Source organism: Alligator mississippiensis, chromosome 13 (assembly GCF_030867095.1).
Source record: "Alligator mississippiensis isolate rAllMis1 chromosome 13, rAllMis1, whole genome shotgun sequence".
Taxonomy (NCBI): domain Eukaryota; kingdom Metazoa; phylum Chordata; order Crocodylia; family Alligatoridae; genus Alligator; species Alligator mississippiensis.
The window spans coordinates 46,642,081-46,660,737 of record NC_081836.1 but is presented as its reverse complement, the minus strand read 5'-3'; the positions used below and the strand labels follow the sequence as shown (position 1 = coordinate 46,660,737).

The window sequence follows — 18,657 nt, the reverse complement described above, 5'->3', positions numbered from 1 at the left end:
CAATTTCAGTAGATAGCAAAAAGCAGTAGAAGAGCTGAAGAGAACGCTGCTGGACCGGAGTGATCCGTTCTCTAGTGGATAATTATGAACAAAACAATTTCAGCCTCCAGCATGAGCAAAAGCTTTCATTCTTGTACATCACATTATTGGCTATTGTACTGGAAGTTACAAACATTCACTATCATTTGTATGGAGATTCCCATAATCTAATAGGCAAAACTCAGGAAAACCTTAGAATTAAAAGATCGTGCATGATTTAACTGTGTGACAATGTTGATACCTATGCAAGTTGAAAGCCCCTCAGGACAGGGTTTACTTCAAATCAAACACAGGGTGCCTGCAGATGTGCTGTAATTACAGTGCATCAGAGCAGACTATCTAGTCTGTTGGAGCATGATAATTACCATGCTCTAGCCAGCCTCCCCGTCTCACATCAGTGTCCCCACCCTGCAAAATGGCAGCAGGGGCACTTGAACTAAAGCTTGTTCAAGCTTTACTTCAAGTGCCCCTGCTGCCATTTTGCAGTGCAAGGACACTAATACAGGAGATGCTGTGGCACTTTAGAGGCAAGGAAATATGGTAATAGCAGTTTTGCTTTCCGCAGTAGGGGATTATGCTACAGAAAATAATACTGCACTGTACTACTCTGCAGGGAGCAGCCCAATGACTATACTGGGCTCCCTAGCTGCTGCTACTTACCAGTATTTTCAAGGAGCTAATAAAATTACTTCATCCAACTTCACATACCAGCTGGTTGATGGATTTGCAAGAGTAGGACATGCCAGCACAGCAACTGTACAGCTTTCTCAAAGAAAAAGTTTTGTCCTTCAAGGACAGACCTATCCACATACAGTACAGTGGAAGTATAAAAGCAGGTTGTGCTATTGCCTTTCAATTGCCATGAGGCTGAAGCGGGCAATATTCTTCATTTGTTGTGTAGGAGCCTTATTCAAGTCTTTGATCCAAGGATGCACGTACTGGGTGCAATGATATATCAATCTAGAGATCTCAAAGTCTGACAAAGTATTCATTGTACATTTCCTATTAGCTGGTTACCACCCCTGTTTTACAAGTGTCACTATAATCCCAAGAGATTAATCATATAAATGACAAAATCAGCAATGTACATTACAATAGACATCTACTGTGACCAGAGAGGTTTTTAATAGAAAAAATAATGCATTCAGAGTTTTTCAGATGCATGTAGGACTTGCAAATACTTGGGTAAAGTACCAATAACACAGGGAGCTACCAACACTAAAATCATGTTCATGGTGAATCAAAGTTTACACTGAGATGAGAGAAGGCTCAAGTGACAGGGCTTTTTGCAACTGATGTTTAAATAGTGTTACAGTTTCTACTACTTTAGAAATCTTAATTCTGTCACAAAGCCTGCGCAATCTAGATTTATTCATGAATACTACCAGGTCAGAAATGTTATGCACTGTTATATGAATAATACTGCAACACACCTGCTGGTTAGGGACACAAAATTACACAAACTGGTATACATGATCGGAAACCGGTTCAGATCTGTAACGCAACAAAAGTTCAGTGCACATCAACCACTTTCATAATGACTGAAACTGGTTTAAGAAGTCTGATACTACTTCTAGACTTATAACTGATTTAGGTTAAGTCAGTTTACTGAACTTCTGTCCCATATCCCCTCTAGATTCAAAGTTAACTCACAGTTCTCCAGCATCCTAGGATGCTTTGTACCTCCCCCACTATACCCCACCACCACTCTTGTAGGGTGGGTGGGCTAGCCTTGGCCTAAGCTGTCTGCCCCAGCTGAGCAGGGAGGCATGCTCTACTGCCCCTTGGATTCTGGCCTGAGCCACTGCAGGCATGTGGCTGCATTTCTGGAATCAAAAGTGAATGTCTGTTCACTTGCTTATCAGTTCAATCTACACAGCCTAGACTAACCTGGAAAGATTGAATCAATTCAGCCTCAGGCTTTCTGACTGTACTTAAATGCTCCAGGGAATGATCCCTAGGAGGCAGGCTTGCCATTTTATCTTTAGCAGTCATGTTCAGGTAAGTTTTTCACTTTATAAGCCCCTCTACCACATCCAGTATATAGAAATAAAGCAACAATCTAAAGATCGCATAAGACTTATGCAACAATAATCAGTGCAAAGGTGGTTTTCTGTGTTGGAAATCAGCATCTCCTGTACTATTAATGAAAAAGGGGTTTAGTTCGTTCACAAAAGGATTACTATAGTGTCTGGAAACCAGATGCTCTATATCAACATGGTATAAATTATTTAATCAACCAGTGAAGTTAACCATATTTAGTTTAGTTGCCCCAATCTTATTATTTCAGCCACAAAATAACCTCCTTCATTCCTTTACAGACTTAAACAAGACTTTTTTCCCCTAGCATGTGAGACGGTAGCAGGCAGCAAAAACAATACCTTGCCTTTAGCCCAACTAGACCAAAGAATAAAAGTCTTAATGTAGAGCTACACGCCTCGGCTATCAAGATTAGCTGGTTCCTATGTCTCCCCCACCTACTTGTTAAACTTAGCTTAAAAAGTTATTTGATTATGGAAGAACTCCTGACTCTGCTTAACAGAGCCCCCATCCAGTTGAAGAATGCCAGAAATTGCCATAATGAATATTAGGCCAGATGCTACATATTGCTTGAAATCCCTATTCGTATATGCCCCTCCCCCACAAATCCCCACCCCATTCTCTACACGCATTCCCAGTTAGACCAGAGAAGGTTAAGTGTCACAGCTATGGAAGTGGGTTAGGCAGATTACTTCTATTCATGGACAAATGTGGCTAGATTAAGATGTCATGGTTGACCTTCAAGATTAAATTTTATTTTTTTGAAAAAAATTACACAAAATATAGATTTTACATTATCGCCAAGTGTGGTAATTACCATGGGATGCCTTTCCAATGGTGCAGAAGGTGACTTACCTTGCCAGATCTGCATACAGTAATGCAAAAAAGAAGACTGGAATAATCCACATCTGTTTCATATGACTACTTCTCACATAACTCATTTCACATAAACAATTGATGAAACTGTTTCTGCTACGTAGAATGTAGTACAATGTTTAAAGACAGCTTCGCCCCCAGCTGCTGCACAAACCCACTCATATAAACACTTCAATGAACATTAGTATTTAAGTGGGCCTGAGGGGTGCTTTGACACTCAAAGACTAAAGCATGAGCTTCTAGGCATTTAATAAAAATCAGATGTTTGTAAACAAAGACTTACAATTTATTGGCATTAGTTACAAAATAAGATATTAGACCATGATTTACCATCACGTCTGTCAGCATATACTTTTATTTTATTATAATGAAACAGAATGAGAAGCAAAATACATTAGGAATCCCAAATTAATCAAACCGCAAATAGGTCCCATGTTTTCTTCCTACTTGTTCTCTGCAGTTAGGCAACCATGCAAACAGGTGTGTGAATAATGTGACATCAATAACTGTCTTTCTGCAATGCCCACATGGCTAGATCCTGCCCCATGCTCCCTCAAGCAAAGGCATTTCACTGTCTTTACCACCCTTTGCAGTTTTCCTCTTCCGTCCCGGAGACCCCTTGGAGTACAAAGCATATCACCATTGTCAAGACTGCACCGTCCCTTTAAGGTACCACATTCCACCATAGCTTACACAGCAATCCTAAGGAAGAAGGGAAAAGAGGTTACAGATACTAAAAGGTGATTTGTCTAGGTATTACTTCTAACAACCCCCCCATCCTTATCTATGAAGTGCAACAGCCCTTTAAACCTCTGTTACTCAACTAGCTAAGAAGGGGATATGATCCTACAACCTTCATAGGACTTCTTCCATGGGTAGGAGTTGCAAGATGGAGCCTCTCCATCTAACAGGCTTCTGGAGCTGCTCTTGTTACTAATCACATTTACCGTGGTAGGACCCAAGGACCACACAAGGCTGGAATTCTTCCTGGTGCTAGGTACCACTGTACCCCTCTCACCAGGCACGATAAGTTAATTTTGGAGGGGGAGCAGAAGTAGGAGGGACAGGTGTGGAGCAAAGTGGACACAAGGAAGTGGTGAGGAGGGGAAAGCTTGTAACAAAAACACCCAAATGCTGCAGGAAGTAGTGCAAGATCAAGGAATTTATTAGAATAAACTGCAAAACCACTAGATTATGCATTGATACTATAAACTGAGCATCTGGTAAACAGCCTGGGGAAGGTGAGATATTTAAACATCAATGAGTATTTTTTTCTATTTAGCAAACACTAATTCCAGTGACTTTCTGACAGACAACATTCCCCTTCCTCCTCTTGCTCCCAGTCTCTAGCAGATGATTCAACAACGACTAACACATGCCCATACAAGTGCTGTTATGTGGCTTCAGAGAAAAGGAGCTCTGATTTTATTACTAAGCATCACGCCACAGCAGTCAAATGCACTGCAAATATTCAACCTTCAAAGAAGGAAGCAAGCTAGGAAGAAACAGCGGTTTATATCTGTAGATCAAGATTGCAGACCAAACACCCTTCAGCCTGTCCCTCTAGTCTTAACAAGGGAGTAGGGGGAGTGGGGGAAAGGGAAGAGAAATAAGGATTTGCAGTCAGGGCTTCATTCCGGCTGCAGTTTGACTGGAATGCAACCATCCCACTGGCAAAGGAAGCCACAGGAGTGACGCATGTGGTAATGGCTTAACTGTGCCATAAGGACTATTCTTGCACTGCCTGGACCCATGTATATTCATGGAGAAATTAAACATGACCCACACACTCCAGTCCTACACCAAAAATAGGTGGTTCTTAGCACATTGACATCCCCCACAGGTAAAGTCCTTGTTAAGTAGCAACACTGTGAGAACATACATCTTATCCAGAAGCTCTTGGTTGGTCAGAGTGTAGGCACCTCTGTCCTCTTGACAAAAACTGTCTGTACCAGCATGATGTATTAAATTATAGGCAAAAATGCTCCAGACTCAGCAAGGCCAAATTCTTGCCTTGGAGAGCATGGACACATTCTTATCAAATCTGTCCTCTTAGCAAAGCAGTTTTTCAGTTTTTCAAATGCACAACTGATCTGTATACCAGCCCCTATTCAGCAGGACACTTAAAACACACATTTTGCTGAACAGTGGCCACAGGGAGCCAAATCTCAGCTGTAACTATTCAAGCGTTATGGTACATTTATGTCGAGCAACACCAGACAACATGCTAAGGTATGTTAATCACAAGCTGAATAGCCCTTGGGGCATTCCCTGGGTCATGTAGCACCTTAAAAAAAATAAGAGGTACGTAGTTCAAGAGGCAAGGAACAGAAAGAGGGTTAAACTGATAGACATTCTTGTGTAAGATACATCTCATAAGACTGGCTTCCTGCTAAGATTATTGCTGCCTCTGCACCTTGTCAACTCTAGTACAGGATGAAGGCAAGTGTTTTCAGCTTGCGCTTTCCAAGCGCTTGTAAAATGGGAATCATTGGTTAAACTTGCCAAACATTGAGCTGAAAATGTCTTTTGCAATGCTTGTATAGTTTAGCTTACAGCTGCTTAATAACAATGTTGAAGTCCTATTTACTCCAGTTTGTGCTGTCAGCCCAAGCTAGGAACAAGAGTGACTTCTTGCTGTAAGCACATAAAGAGGCTGGACTAAAAAAAAAAAAAAAAAGTCAGTGGCTTTTAGGGAAAGTGGAGACCATAAAGCTCTCTCCATTCTAGCAACACTACTGCTGCTTGTAACAGCCCTTCAGCCCAAGTCCAGGCATTACAAGCAATCATAAAAATCATATAATAAAATAGGAGCGTTGTACTTGGTGTTAAGCATGACAGTTACCTTTAACACTTTATCCACCTCCTGCTTGTTTAGATTTTGACTCAGCTGATTCTGGATGACGTTCCTGCGCACTCGGTAATTTTTGGAAAAAATTTCAAGCAGCACCTGCCGATGCTTAGAAAGAAAATGTAATAATGAGAAAGAATAGTCATGTTCTATATTCCTACACCTGAAACAAGAAAGCCACTATCAGCACAAAGCAAGCCTTTAGGTGATGTTAGCTTGCAACCACTGCCATTGAACTGTGGTAAAGGAATCCTCCTTAGCAAAGCCATCTCCTAGTAATCCCATCAGGTGGTAGAGCTACAGCTAGTTTAAAGTTACCTAGCATGAATCCTGCACAGTCCCCTGGACAAACATTCACTAATTTTCCGTAGCTGTACAATGCACTGAGGCAGGAAGAGTTGCATCCTAGGGTCAGATCAGCTCAGAACAACAGTCTGCCTGCTTACCCTCTACTACTTCCCTGAGCAAGCCTTCTTTAATATCCATCTAGGTGTGATGCTCTGGCCCTTCCCTGTGAAAACTGTTTTCTACCAAAAACTGCTCTCTATCAAACACTGTAGAAGTTACATTACACTCCACTCACTGTGGTAACAATTATCAAGTCAGTAGGTGCCAACAGGTATCAGCTATTTCCTATTCTGATTAGAAAGAAAATCTGATCTTTCAGGTACCATCGAGGAATAAACACCGTCAGTGCTGACCTGGTAACAGCATGGGATGGCATTCAATAGGTTCTAAGGTCAGGTTAAAAAAAAAAGATTTAGAATCTGTACTGCTCAGCATTCAAAGCTATCTGCACTCCCATCAAATTAGCAAACAACATATGTTCCTGCTTCTGCCCACTCTATCATGGCCCTGCAGAGCTATTACCACTACTGCAGCTCAAGCACTTCCTTGCAGCTGGCAGAAGCCTTATATTGGAAACTGCAGACTCCAAAGAGGGGCTGGGGGCCAAAAGCAGGGAAGAGGCAGCAGTAACACCAACCTTCCAGCCACTAGCAATCTGCCTTGCTAGATGCATGACCACGTTTGCTTTTACCTGATCGTAAACGTCCCCGGCTTCCCAAAGTGCATAAACCTTTAGCTCATCTGGCGAAGCAGCAGTCTGTGGGGGAAACTGAGAACAGGAGGCACCGTCAGGGCTGTTGCTTGAACAGTTGTTAAAACAGGCCATTAAAATAAATCAGCACTCAGGGCTGGAGGAGCCCTTCAACAACCTTATATAGGCCTGCTGAGCCATATCTGGCCTCACTCTGGCACAGGAGTGAATTTTATCCCACGGCCCACACACACAGGCACTCACAGCCTGTTGCATTGTTCAAATGGGAATTTAGGGCACACATATCTTGTGCAGGCTACGTGCATGGGATGAGGGGTGAATCACCCTTGGTGTACATCTACAAAGGTGCAATCCCAGAGCAAGACCTTTAGAGCAGCTCCTGACAAGATGCGCAGTGCTTTCAGGAGCGGCACCTGGCAGAAGTGTTTTATTTCCAGGTGAAAAGCTGCTCAGATCTATTCCCTACAATGGCTCCAAGCAGACTTCCTTGTCTTTCTGGAGGTTGATGGATTCCCCCTGGCAGGTTTTATTCCAATGCCCCTCCTGGACCCTCATTTCACACCTGGAAAACAAGGTACTTTTCATTCCAAGCACCTCGGTAAGGAAACAGAGCTTGTTTCTTCCGAACTGTGGTATCTTGGTGCCCTTACATATCCCAAAGGACGTAGCAGCCTCCATCTCACTGCTCATCCTTGATACAAACACTGCACAGAAGAAAAACCCTGTTTACCTCAGCCTTTGCTCTAAAGGAAAATGTTAACAAGCAGCTGGAATATTCCCTGGCTCCTGACAGGCCTCCTCCTGCATGTTGGTCACAATTTGTTCCTTACTAACTGCCCAAACAGCACAGTTTTCCAAATCAGTCATCGGGAGCGAATGGGTCAGTTCAGATCTCTGTCCGTATGGCTGGGGGAGGGGGTCACTTGTTCCACTCCAGAATGTAACACACGGAGCTGCGCATGTCTAGTACAAAACACACCTTTCCTCTCCTCTTCCTCCCCTGACTGGACTGAAAGGGCTACGTACTGCTTTGTGAGAGACCCTGGTCTTGATTTTCCCCACTTAGTCAGGATCTTGCTGTAGAAAAGGCAGAGGTTTTTTTGGTAGGAGCTGTCTGGTGAGATTAGCTATTCAATAGTCCATAATAGCCCAAATGCTGATCTATCATGTAATTTGAACAAGGTTTTGCATCTGCTAAGATCCAGAACTTGGGCTGTTTTACAGAGCAACTTGAAGAATGCCTGACACTTTCCGCACCATCTCTTGCAGGGAACAGTAGCTGATAAAGGCTGGATTTTCTGCTCTGCTTATTCCACAGATAAATGCAGACATGTCGGGAAAGGTGAACTGCAGCGAAGATCTGGACCAGGCAGAACACAGAGCAACGAGCATTTCTGCAAGCACCGTGTTCCATGGTTCCCCACTCAGAAACACTGGGAGATGCTATGAATTTTCCGTAACCAAACAGTATTAACAAACCTGCATTTATCTGGCCATGATGGAAGGAAACTTGTTCTACATCCATGTCGTTTTACTGAATTTTAGCAGCCAGCCTGCTCCCAATGAGGCACTTGTTTGGGAATAAACAAAATGATTTTCCCCCAGTCCCTCTGCTCAAGACACTGCAGCTGAAATCATTTTGTGAGGCCTTCCCCCTCCATACCTCTGTAGTGTTCTCACCCTACCCTACTGTCAGTTCCCGGCACCCTGATCTGCTGCTTGCAAATCCTTCCTCCCAGCACTGATCCCACCAGCATCATAGGTCCTCAGCACGCGCTACAATAACCTAAAAACAACCACTTTCAGGGGGTCAGGCCATGCATGTAAACAAGAAAAGCAGGAACGCACGGGACAGCTTTCCTCCCTAGGGCCCCTTCTAGCTGCACTGTCCGCTCAGCGTTCCTCAGCAACAGCGGAGCCTGTCACCTCATTAACATTTACATTATTTAAATAAAAATCAAAACTGATTTTTGAAATAATAAAATAAAACCCACCAAAAAACAAACGCCACCCACAAACCCAACCTCGAGTTCCCCAGTAGCAGTGGCCTCAGCTCATTATCACACCCTGTTGCAGACTGAATAACAGAATAGCTTCAGAAGGCGGCTCCAGGTAGAAGAGCAGGCAGGGCTGCAACCAGGATTCAGAAGTCAGTGGCAGAGGAGAGAGCACTGTTATTCAGTCCTCAAGCTGTGCATCTGCCTCCCCCACCAGTCCTTAGCCCATGTATGGGCCTTACTTGTATGCTCTGCTCTGTTTCCTGATCACCTTCTTGCTCTGTCTTCTCTTGCATTTTCTGCCCTGCCTGCTTCTCCAAGCAGCTCACTCTTCCCCTTTGACTCTCTCCCCACTGGCAGCTGACTCCAAGTTCTCTCTCTAGCTGTGAACTGAGAAGTGCTGCTAGCTCTCCTGTAGGCTGGTTTTCCCCTTAGGCTCTCTCTGTAACCAGCACAATGGCAAACTCTCTTCCCTATACCGAGTTGTCTCCCTACAGCCCCGGTTCTAAAACACAGAAGCACATTTCCTTGTCTTTATAGTAGCCGTAAAAACAGGAAGCAGGACACAAACTGCCTGCAAGGAAAGGAAATTTACTAGCCAACAACCAGAGAAATATGACACAGAAACAGCGTGGGACTCCAGTGATGTACTTCCTGAGCACCAGATGTGTCCTGCAACCCACCAAGAGAACGGATGCCATTGTTCCTCCCTGAAAGCCTGGAGAATCCCATCCGAGGCACCTAGGACACTCAAGGATTTGAATTGCCTTAGACTGTTTTAGGGCAATGGCAAGCAGGAACCACCATGGTTCAGTTCAGCACACTGGAACCTGTGGCCCTGAGAAAATCACTGCAGGGGGAAGACTGGTGCCGTCAGAAGGCAGGACAACCCCCTGCTTCACTAAGGGCTTGGGCAGCTCTTGAGTCTACTCAACAGGACTTCAGGCCAGCTCCAAACCCCAGCTAATTAGCACTGGGGTCTTCCCCAAAGTGTACAGTGTAAACAGGATACTCACAGGCACCAAAATCTGCTTGCAGCCAGTGTCCAATACCATGTCTTGTAACATTTTATCTGAAATGCCACTAAACATGTGTCCCGGGGGCAGACTGGCCAAGTGCAGATAAAATAACCGTTTCAGCTCACTCAGAGTGAGGACAAACTGTTTCTTAAAAGTTGTCAACACAAATGCTTTCAGTTCTTGTGCGACTCCATCCATGCACCCTCCAGGCAAGTGGCCATTTAAGGAGTCCGTGGAGTTCTCCTCAGAGTGGATGCCATTGACTATTCCATTGTTCATGCTCTCATAGGCAGAGGTGTCCATGGGCTCCTCATCGCTCACAGGCTCCTCTTTAATGCGGATGTTGGAAATATCCATTTTGGGCGAAGCATCATTTGGCTTGCTCTCTGCCTTTTGCTTCTGCAGATCTTTCTCCAGCTGCCCATAGTTCTGTTTGACTTTCGCTTTAGCCAGGTTGACCCGCTGTTCCCCGGAAACCACCAATGGGTGAGCTGCGCAGAAACAAGAGACCCCGCAGTATGTTAGAAAGTCTTGGCATCACCTGCACGTTAATTCTGCAGAACATTTAGCAGACTTTGGTAGACTCAGGCCAGGGACCATGGTCTATGCAATAGAGGCAAGGCCAAAACAGAATGAAGAGTGAGCAACACCAGAAGACAGCAAACAGGGGATCATCTGAATAGGAGTTTTCAGAGACAATATTCAAGGGCACAAGAGCAGGCTATCCTGACAAGCTGGATGTTCAAATCAACAAGGTCCAGTGAGATTCATTTCAGAGTACTCAAGGAATTGGCTGAGATAATTAGAGCCACTGGCTATTATCTTTGGGAATTCATGGAGGTCAGATGAGGTTTTGGATAACTGGAAACTGGCAAATCAAGGGGGGCAACAAGAATCCAGAGAATTACAAACCAAATCAATATTAACATCAGGAAAGATTCTAGAGCATATCATGAAGGAATCTATTTTAAGCATCTGGAGGATAACAAGGTGATAAGGAGGAGCCAACATGGACTTGTCAAGAGCAAATTATGCTTAAATAGGGGGGCTGTGGAGAAAGGAAAGAAAGCAGTGGATGTGATATACTTCAGCTTTAACAAGACATTCAACATTGTTACCCATGACATTCTCATAGGGTTCTGAGGGTCTGGTATTGTTCAGTATTTCCATTAATGACTTGGAGTACATAACTGAGTGTACATTTAGTAAATCTACAACTGACATCATCTGAGTAGAACAGGAGATGCTTTAGAGGATAGGACTAAGTGGTAATTAAAAACAAATATCCAAAATATAAATTGGATGACACTCAACAAGATGAATATAAAATACTGCACTTAGAAAAAATCAAATGCACATATACAAATTGAGGCATGACTGGCTAAACAGCAGTACTGTAGAAAAGGACCTAGAGTTACTGTGGCCTGCAGACTGAACAGGGTAACAGTGCTCTTTTATTGAGAGGGGGAGCTAATAGCACACCAGGGTGGATAACAGGACTTAAACAAGTCATGGAAAGTGGTTTTTCCATTCCAGTCAGCCCTGGGGAGGCCTTACCTGGTGTATTGTGTCTAGTTTTGGGCACTGCACTTCAAGACAGACATGGACAATCTGTAAAGAGTTCAGGACAGCAACAAAAATTACTAGAGGCCTAGAAATCCTAACTTGCAAGGAAAGATTACAAGAACTGGGCTATTTAGTTTGCAGAAGATAAGACTGGACAGGGGATTTGATAAGTCTTCAAATGCAAAAAGGCTGTTATGAAGAGAATGGTGATCATCTGTTCCACGTCCACAGGGAGCAGAACAAGTAGTAATGGTCTTAAATTATAACGCGAGAAATTTAGGAAGAACTTTCTAACTCTGAGGGTGGTCAAGCACTGAATTAAGCGAAGGGGGTGGTGGACCTCCATCATTGGAAATTGAACAACACACTAGGAAAACACTTGGCTAGAATGGTTTAGACAGGGATGACCATGCCTTGAGCAGGGAGTTGAACTACATGACCTCATGAGGTCCTTAACAACTGGTAGCAAGATGCTTGAAGCTGGATCTAAGTCTGAAGTCAAGAGCTCCAAGAAAACAGGTGTACCCAAGTTCTCAAGTGTTTAGCGTAAATCGGGAATTGTGTGTACATCTACCCAAATTGCATGTTTTTTCCTGGGATCCCAAAGCTACTCAGTTCCTTGTAAGATGATTTTTTTTTAAAAAAACCCTGGAGCCCTGTTGTAATCAAAGAGGCCAAGTTGGCTGAGCTCTAGCTTCCAGTTCTGGTGGGGAGCACTTGCGGGGGTGCTCAGTGTGAGCATGCATTGCTGTAAGTAGTTTCAAGTGATGCCCTTTTCATCCCTGGGGAAGAGGGGAGTGTTGGCCTGGCAGCAAGCTGCAGAAACTGCTCCCTAACTGGTTCCCTATGACGTTATGTTTAATTTTATTTGATGACTGTTAGTCCCTGTGTCTACTACTATAATTTTGTAAAAATGTTGTGGCCGGTATAGCTGGCTCTGCCTGAGAAGTGAAGCTCAGAGAGCAGGAGAGAGAATGAAAGTAGTCCAGGGAAGTCAGAGTGGAGTCCAAGGAGGGAACTTCAGCAGCATAATAAGGACTGTTTGTTTGAAGCAGAGCTATCTGCTATGCTGCTTGGGATGTTGGCGCTCTGGCTCCTCTCATCCCCTCCCTTGAAGAAAAGACCCCTCTTCCCAGGTGCTGACCAAAAGAGAAGGTGCTCTCTGAGCCAAGGGTGTTACAGATTGCCAGGGAAGCCAGGGACAGAGAGAAGAGTCAGATTTCAAAGTCAGAGGCTTGCCCCAAAGCCACACCAGAGATGGCTTCAAGGGGCCCTACAAAAGAGGAAGACCAAACAAGGTTTCTTTTTTGGGGAGTCCCAAGGCTGAGCTTCCCTTTGAAAGCGACAGTGATTCATGACACCTGTAGAATCTGCTGTAAAGAGAAAAAGCCAGCCACAGAATAGCTACAGTTCCCTGTGGAGATGTATGGTTACCAAGAGGAGGATGGAGAGGGATGTGATTTGAGTGACTGCTAATCAAGGGTCAGGCAAGTCTACAAGACATCACCAATTAGCACTCAAGTCATTGTATGAAAGAGGCTGAGAAACCCTCCCTCCAGTAATTACTGCTTGTAGAGAGAGAAAGTCCCCTCCCTCACTAATCCTGCCACCAGCATCACCTCAGTTCTCAGCATGTGGGGATGCCACAGAGGAGTCGCAGGTATTGGCACTAAGGGAGTACCGTGTTCCATGGTAATCTGCATGTGCCACCCCAGCTCACACTGTGATCCTTTCTGCTGTTAGACCTGCTAATCCCCTCCAGATACACCAACCATAATCCTTCCAAGGAGATCAGACACCAGCTATTGAATGGATTTGTACTTTCGCCTGTCAGTTCTGCGTACAAACTCTATGGTGCCTAAGTCTGGCAGCCAGCCAGATACTGAGGTGAACCTCCCTAGAATTTCAACTTTTCTTAATAATTTAGGATTACAGAACAGCTACTTTAAATTCTCACTGGCAGCCATGGAGCACAGTCATGCTGAAAAAAGAAGGCCTCCAGCTCCTTTGAGCACCTGTTAAACAAGTTATTTGCCAGCAACTGGATTATCAGCTCTGCCAAGGCAGAATTCAGTGCAAAAGAATTGGGGGGAGGGAGGGCTACAGACACAATGCTTCTGTTTGAGTTGTGGCTGTCCAGGGAATGAATTGGCTTCCAGCACATCAGCTTGTAAACTGAAGGGATGCTACACAGTATTCCCCAGTGACTCTTACCACTATGTGCTGGCTCTGGTGCCTGTTCACAAAATGCTCCTTACTCAAAGTCAGTGCTGCCTTGAATGAAGAACGTGTTTGCAGTCAGCTATGGAAACTGTACAGTAACCAAAGATTCCTCTATATTGGGAAATTCTCAGTACTACGGTCACTTAGCACTGCCCTTGCGGTTTTACCATGACTTTAATATAGCACAGGATCTGCCCCAAACAATGCAAAGGAAAATGGCAGACACCTGCAGACCTCCCCCGACCTCCTCAACAGCCAAGAACAATTCACAGATGTACTGCACTGGACACACACATGTGAGACTATGTTTTATAAGGATCTGAGCAGCTGTTCATTTACCTGATTGTGCCTCATGTTTCTTTGGTGCCATATGTTCTTTTAGAAGATTATAGACCTTTTCCAATCTGGAGCGGGCAGGAAAGAGAAAAAAAAAGATTCTTAGTCATTATTATACCTGCATGCATTTCAAGGCTTCTGTCTTTCAAAGACACTCCGTTCCTGAAAAGCTGATTTTCAGAAGCCAAAGAATTTAGAGGACTTCAGAGGCTTAGTGAAGCTGGGAGCCACAAAACTATAAATCATACCACAGTTGGCTTCTTTAAGAGGAAAACCAAATCAAACCATCTGCAAGCATCTACATAGCCAAGGGATAGTTTCTTCATTGTATATTTTTAGTTTATTCCCCAAAAGAAAGCAAGTCATTTACTTGGCCTGAATGCCCGTCCACAGCATGTACTGCCTCTGAACCACATCTGGGTGTTTTTTAACAAAGTCTTCGTCATAAGGAAGCAAGAATTCCCAGCCTTTGTTTATTCTTGCAACTGACATGTGCTCCAAAAAGTCTTTCACATCTTCTGGGCAAAGCTGAAAGAAAGAAAAAAGTAAAACTGATCACAGAAGCCACATGAACAACATGTTTGCAGTTACAGACCACTGGGCTGCAGTTTCACAAGCTAGGCAGAGCTGGGCTGGACTGGACTAAGGTTTAGCTGGGAGACTTCCAAAAAACATGTTGGCAATTCAGTAAGAAATAATCTTCCCTTGGTGTCAGTACCAAATCAACACCTCCTGGCAGGATGGCAAAAGAACCATATTTCAATGGAGACTTAAAGTCAAGTGGTGGTTTGCCATCTGCAACAGTTAAATATCTCACAGAGCTTTTTGCAAAAGCTAATTCCACTTAGGATAATTCCATGCTACCTCCCTAAGCCTCCTTGGATGTGGAGACTCCCTAAGCTTGAAGTTGTTAGGTGCTGTTAAAAGCCCAGAGGTGGCTTGTGTCAGCCATGGGTCATGAGGCTGGGTATAACACACCAATCGCCACAGCTTGCAAAGCATAACATGATCTTACATGTTGAAAGATTATTCAGCTGAATTCCACTCTGCCATATTATTTCTTTTTAAAACATTTGCAGTTCTTTTCCCACTCCCCTCTTCCCACTTACTTGCCTGATGTTTAAATGCCTGAGCAGATGATGGAGGAGTCAGTTACCCAAGTCACTCCTAAGTAATTAACCACCATCCTCCCTTTAGGACACTCACAGTTTTGATTCTGCCCTGCCTTCCATTTGCTCTGGTTAATCCGGCTACTCACATCCACCCCCAAGCAGAAATGCCCTAGGTTAGCACTAAGTTAGTAATGAGATGTGTGAGGTAATGTCCGCAGTCAGCAGTAATACAGCTCCCTGCCACCGTGAGAACTGCTCAACGAACGGCTTGCATCTAGGTCAGCTGGCCATGAAGGGGGCTGTTGACAACACCCCATCCGTTTATCACAAACCTCCAGGTTAGAAAAAATTGTCACTCACTTTGGTAACTGTAGCTACTTCCTTTCGCACAACCCAGCGATCCTGTGTAAACTTCCACATCTGGAGGCAAGCAAAGGGGAAGAGACACATTTTAGTAAGCTGCATTACTGAAGAATGAGTTCATGTTGTTGGTGACCAGGAGGATGGAAGCAGAGGCTGCAATTCTCAGTAGGGCCCATGGTTAACTGAGGTAAGGTAGACCCGACCCTAGCCTACTCTATTCTTGTCGACAATGTTGAACAAAAAGCAGCTGTTCTGGGGGATCCAAGATTTGCCTTGGTTAAGCCATGGCCAGAGCTGTACTTATAGCCTGGTTAACAAAAAGGAAAGAGAGAGAGAGGGTCTGGAAAAACAGCTATGACTTTCAGGCATCAACTGGCTTAGAACTCAAGGCATTCTGCTCCAAACCCTGGCTTCCTCTTAAGGAAGTCTCCATCAGCCATCACTACTAGTTACATTTACACCCTCTGCTACTGTAGGACTCCCACCATCTCCCACAGGCCTCTCTGCAACACCTAGTATAGTAGCATCTACACACTGTAGACAACAGTGGGTTACATATACCCTCCACCAGTACATGATACCACAACTGCTTAAAATCCACTTTTAGGGCCACTGTCTCCCACCTCAGCTCTCACAGGCAAAGGTCCCTTAATTTTCACTACGTTGTGAAGGGCTGAGAGGGAACTGAAAGCCTCTTGGCTTTGTGCCCCATTCCTGCTCTCTGATTTACCAAGGCTTAGGGTGGAAATGATAAGCACCTGGGCAGGCTATGTGTGTGTCCTTTCTTACAATTATATGCAGGCTCCAAACAGACAAGGCTTCAACTCATAACACTCCAGCATCACTTAATTCCCCAAATTCCACGGAAGATGAATCACTGGGTTACACCTGAATCCAGATCTCTCAAACAGAAGCATGCTGGACTGCAATCTAGCTATGTCAAAGTCAGTTGTAACTGCTGTCTGCGCTAATCACACAGGAGCTCTAACAGATCCTAAACCAACAGCTGCCAACTGCCCAACACAATTTAAGAGCTATGTACTCCATGGAGAGTACAAACTAGGAGAGGATCAGACCTTACAGGCAAACGATATGGTCACAAACATGCTAGTATCTCTCCAGTTCTTGACAATTTGTACTTAGTCCTTATGATCAATATAAGGAGCATTCACTACCTAGGGAATGATTCTCCTTACAGTGTTCGTAAGGACTAAACACAAATTACCAAACAAAGTCTGTTCCATCCTGCAGTTTAATCTCTGTGCAAGTCTAGCAGCTCTTTCATGTTGCACGTGAAGTCACTGCTTGACAAAAACATGCTGGATTAACAGTTTAAGACAACAAAGCCATTCTGATTGTTGCTTGACTGACTGGTGTCAATCTACATACCAAGCAACTCTCTTAAATCATTCACAGAGAATCCTTTAGAGTAATTCAGAGCTCTCTCTTCGATGGAACACACATCCGGTCAGAAGAGAGCAGTACAGTTTAGCAAGGATGTGGCCAGTGACATAAATGTTATCTGGAGTTCATTTGAGCAATAACAACACATACACTAGCACTTTTTGTACTTACAACAAAGTCTCTCCCTCTACAAAGCACTTCTGCAGGGACTCCACTATGTGGGCTGGAAGTGTCTTTTGGATAGAGGACATCGCTGTGAATTAGAGAAAAAACTGTTAGCTATTGTGCATTGCAACTAATTATTATTGATGAGGGTTTTTAAGACAGCAGATGTGCCTTCTGTTGCCCATTTATGATCTTTCATCCAGTGTGATTTGCAGTCTGCACTTAAGTTCCAATGAACTTAAAGCTGTGTTCACATCAAGGGAATTCTCCCTGGAGGAGGTTCATTGATGCAGTTAAATTAATGAAACATGGGCAAAGCGTAATTCGGCAAGACAGGAGCTATACAGGTGTAAGCCCTGCTTTATGCTATTCAGCCCATCCACCTTGGGGCCAGCCAGGCCAGGGATTGCAGCAATAACCATGTTGGGCTGCACGACTAATTGAATTATGTCCATCATCACCAGGGATCTCAGTCTTTGCTGTCTATAAATTCCCATGATCACTGCTAGCTGGAGTGTCATTTTATGTAGCACACAACCCGCCCCCACCCCACCTGGTTTAAGACCAGAACAACCCACCTGGTTTAAGACTCTATGACTGTATTCACACAAGCAGGGGTGTGCATTTGCAGCAGCACAAATAGTAGCATCACAAATTTGTGCCGCTACTGTGAGCTGCACTGCACGCCCCCTGCTCGTGTGGTTTGCAGTGGGACAACTGTCCCACTGCTCCATGTGCTGCAAGGGGGATGGCTGGGGCACAGAGTGCCTCAGCATGGGGCTAGCTGGCAGGCAGCCCCCATGCTGAGGCATTCTGGCCCCAGCCAGCCAGGAAGCAGCACATGGAGATGGGCTGCCTGCTCCTCCATCTCTGCATGCTCCCCACATGGAGGCACCCTGCACTCCAGCCAGCCCCTCCCTCACTGGCTGGGGTGCAGTGTGCCTCAAGATGGGGGAGCAAGCAAACCTGCTCCCCTCTCTGCATGCCTGAGTGCAAGGGCTCTTTTGTGGAGCCCTCACGCTGAGGCACATGAAGCCCCTGTCTCGAGGCACCCTGCACTCCAGCTAGCTGCTCCCCAGCTGCCTGGGATGCAGTGTGCCTTGAGATGAGACGGGGGAGCAGGCAGCCCTGGGAACTGCCTGCTTCCTCAAGGCACACTGAGCCTCAGCCAGCTGGGGAGCAACTGGCTGGGGCACAGGGTCTTCACAACCCGTGGAGATGGGGGAGCTGGCAGTCCTAGGCTGCCTGCTCCCATGTCTCCACATTTGTCCTGGTACGTGGCACTTTTTGTGTGTTTTGTGCTGCTTTTTTTTCCCCCCAGGGTTTTTTTTCTTTTTTTTTCTTTTTTTTTTGTTATCGGGAAACTCCAGTAGCAAATCTTGCCCCAGCACTGCAAATAAGCAGCACCAGACATTGTTTAACATGTAACACATGCAGTATGTGGCACTGCAAAGAGGTTTGTGGCACCACAAACTGCATGTGCCTGCATGTCTGGATCCGGTCTATTAGGTTTATCTTGTATTGCAAAACTCTGGTCTGTTGCAAGAGGAAGAACTGTAACATCAATGATGCGACTCTCCCTTCAGCACTCATGAATGCATTCAGC

The 18,657-nt window shown here is 44.7% G+C and overlaps 1 protein-coding gene across 1 annotated transcript in view; it reads right to left on the bottom strand.

Moving 5' to 3' along the window:
• Positions 1–2,812: 2,812 nt before the first annotated feature.
• The window catches only part of POLR3E (RNA polymerase III subunit E), a 37,303-nt gene continuing 21,458 nt past the window's right edge, over positions 2,813–18,657 (bottom strand). Inside the window, exons 14-21 of the mRNA XM_014610819.3 lie at positions 17,058–17,139; positions 15,480–15,539; positions 14,378–14,535; positions 14,011–14,075; positions 9,880–10,373; positions 6,846–6,923; positions 5,801–5,914; positions 2,813–3,657 (exon numbers count right to left, since the gene is read on the bottom strand). Of these exons, the coding sequence (XP_014466305.2) occupies positions 3,601–3,657; positions 5,801–5,914; positions 6,846–6,923; positions 9,880–10,373; positions 14,011–14,075; positions 14,378–14,535; positions 15,480–15,539; positions 17,058–17,139 (1,108 nt within the window). The 3' untranslated portion in view covers positions 2,813–3,600. The remainder of the gene's footprint in view (positions 3,658–5,800; positions 5,915–6,845; positions 6,924–9,879; positions 10,374–14,010; positions 14,076–14,377; positions 14,536–15,479; positions 15,540–17,057; positions 17,140–18,657) is intronic.